This window comes from Notothenia coriiceps, unplaced genomic scaffold (assembly GCF_000735185.1).
Source record: "Notothenia coriiceps isolate Sejong01 unplaced genomic scaffold, NC01 NC01_scaffold00024667, whole genome shotgun sequence".
Classification (NCBI taxonomy): Eukaryota; Metazoa; Chordata; class Actinopteri; order Perciformes; family Nototheniidae; genus Notothenia; species Notothenia coriiceps.
This window is the reverse complement of record NW_011357368.1, coordinates 7,039,127-7,042,073: the sequence shown is the minus strand read 5'-3', so window position 1 is coordinate 7,042,073 and position 2,947 is coordinate 7,039,127. Positions and strand designations below refer to the sequence as shown.

The window sequence follows — 2,947 nt, the reverse complement described above, 5'->3', positions numbered from 1 at the left end:
CCGAATTCACCTGAGGTGATGAGAGCTGTCAGAAGGAGAGCAGTTTAAAAGGTAGCGGAGCGCCATGATAGGCTTGTGGGAATAGAGCGAAGTGATTGGTTAAGCTGGGGAGTGACGCCCCCGATCACTTATTGAGAGGAGAGCGAGTAGTAACATGGAAATAGTGAATGAATGAGTAAAGAAGGTCTTCCTGGTTGAACTTACGCTGAGCTTTATTTGTACATAGGGCTACAGAAGTTTCCCCCTATTTCCTCATATGCCCTCTTTTGGTCGACGTCAGTCACTTTGTGGTGTATTGTAAAACGGTTTCATCTCGCCTCCATTCTTTACAGGTAAGAAAAGGCATTTAACTGCAAGTCGTTATTTGCGACGTACAAAAGGAATAAAAGAAATGTCTGCAGTGCCAGAGCAGGATCAATAGGCAGCACAAATAAGGAGTTTTATCCACGCTATTACCCTGAACTATAAACCTGCTCAAATCCGACACATATCAAAGAGCCAGTAAAAGTTAATCAATGAACCCAACTGACTGCTTGCTTTGAAGTTCCTGTCCAATCAATCACCAGAGATGTCTACAAGTCACACAAGTTGCTCCTAACAACGCGCTAACTTTGAGCAAACACCTACTTGATGAATTCCAGCACAGTTTGTCCTTAGAAACAGATAATTGCCTGTTTCAGAGTTGGGTGTACACACTGAGTGCACAGTAATGGTCATTAGCTCTTATCTGTTCCTCGCTCTACGTCTTGTCATTTGCTTCAGACAGAGCTGGATGTGCTAATTGGTTTAACAAGTTTGAGTGTCAGTTTTAAATTGTAGCTGCCAAAGAAAACATTCTTCTTGCACGAAACTCTGGCACTTTACCGCTACTCGTAAGTACTTGCCTTGCCCACATCATTACAGTTTTATTTACTTATCTGCGCTAATGTTTCGTCCATACACCCATCCATCAAATCTGTGTCCTCATTTAGTATTACAGGTGATTAAATCAAAGAGAAGCGCTGAATTTATACCCCGTTCATCCTTACTGTAGCTCCAGCCCATAAGTCTCACATCTCTCCTTGCTAGTGAATTTATCGTACAGCAACAAATTATTAGATATCTCCATTGCTGAGCAGTATGTGCATTATCCATCACATTGTAGTCCGCTCCTGTGTGTGTCTTTTTAAAGATCATCAGTTGTACCCGCAAAGAATTAGTTTGTTTATGGCCTTGGATTTTGAAATATGACTTGTTTGTGTAGAAAACGAAAAGCATTGAAGATACAACGAGAGTGTGTGGGTGAGTGTAGCAAGTTATTGATTTACCATTATGGTCCAGGTTGACCCTGATGCAGCCCGTAGAGCAGGGGTGTCAAACTCAAATTCATCGCCGGCCACATTAGCATTATGGTTGCACTCAAAGGGCCGGTTGTAACCATATTAATATACATACGTATATATAATATATACAAAATAATGTATTATATTAAATTATTGCCTCTGAATTGGATTATTATCGGATAGGGTAATAACTTGGTAATATACGTCTGAAAGCAGAAGTCCAGGGCAAATCATTCTCTCTTCAGTGCGCATGTCACAGTGCGCGATGCATTGTGGGACATGTCGTCTGTAAAGTGGATGTAACCGTATAAGGACGTATTATATTCTTTGCAAGCTCTTGCGGGCCACGTCAAATGAAGTCGCGGGCCGGATTTGGCCCCCGGGCCTTGAGTTTGACACCCCTGCCGTAGAGTAAATGTATGCTATCAAAGATGGTGCTCTGTTATAAACCTTTTTTGATTAAATCCACAAAGCTGTAAATAAATAAAATGGTTACCTTTAGGGGCTTAACGACAAAGGAATGCTTGAATTGTTGTCTTTTCTTCTTATCAGAATATTTAATATGTGTTGGATGACTTTATCAGATTGCAATTGAGTGATTTGCACTTTAATTAAACGATTATTTCTCACACAACTTGGCTTACAAAAAGCAATGTATTCATTCGTTTAATTGACTTCAACGGTTCAGATTAAACAATAGACTGGCAAAGGGGCACATACGATTTTAAATTAGAAGTCAAAGGGTTGTATCTCACTATATCTAACCTTAATGTAATTGCATGTATGATCATTTCATTTCCTTTTCAAATGAAAAAAGATTTATAATTAAATGCTCCCGTGAACATATACAGAAATACTTGGCCGAATGAAACGATTATGTGTAATGGTGGGTTTGAAATGTGTGTGTGTTTACATTTGATGTGTGTTAACTGGTTCATCTTGCCATGTCTGCCCCCACAGCCCCTGCTCTCACGCATGCTGTGAATCATGAGGACCGAGGGCTCCAACAATAAGAAAATAAGAAACTCTCCTTTGGGGGAAACACTGATGTGTGTGTGTGTATGTGTATATGTATGTATGTGTGTATGTGTGTATGTGTATGTATGTGTGTGTGTGTGTGTGTGTGTGTGTGTGTGTGTGTATGTGTGTGTGTGTGTATGTGTGTGTGTGTGTGTGTGTGTGTGTGTATGTGTGTGTGTATGTGTGTGTGTGTATGTGTATGTGTGTGTGTGTGTGTGTGTGTGTGTGTATGTGTGTGTGTATGTGTATGTGTATATGTATGTATGTGTGTATGTGTGTGTGTGTATGTGTTTGTGTATGTGTGTGTGTATGTGTGTGTGTGTGTGTGTGTGTGTGTGTATGTGTGTGTGTATGTGTGTGTGTGTATGTGTATGTGTGTGTGTATGTGTGTGTGTGTGTGTGTGTGTGTGTGTGTGTGTGTGTATGTGTGTGTGTGTATGTGTGTGTGTGTGTGTGTGTGTATGTGTATGTGTATGTGTGTGTGTATGTGTGTATGTGTGTGTGTGTATGTGTGTGTGTGTGTGTGTGTGTGTGTGTGTGTGTGTGTGTATGTGTGTGTGTATGTGTGTGTGTGTGTATGTGTGTATGTGTATGTGTGTATGTGT

At 40.5% G+C, this 2,947-nt stretch overlaps 1 protein-coding gene across 1 annotated transcript in view; it reads left to right on the top strand.

Moving 5' to 3' along the window:
• prr36b (proline rich 36b) overlaps positions 1-2,947 on the top strand; it is a 25,694-nt gene that overhangs the window by 683 nt on the left and 22,064 nt on the right. Inside the window, exon 2 of the mRNA XM_010782794.1 lies at positions 227-251. Within this exon, the coding sequence (XP_010781096.1) occupies positions 227-251 (25 nt within the window). The remainder of the gene's footprint in view (positions 1-226; positions 252-2,947) is intronic.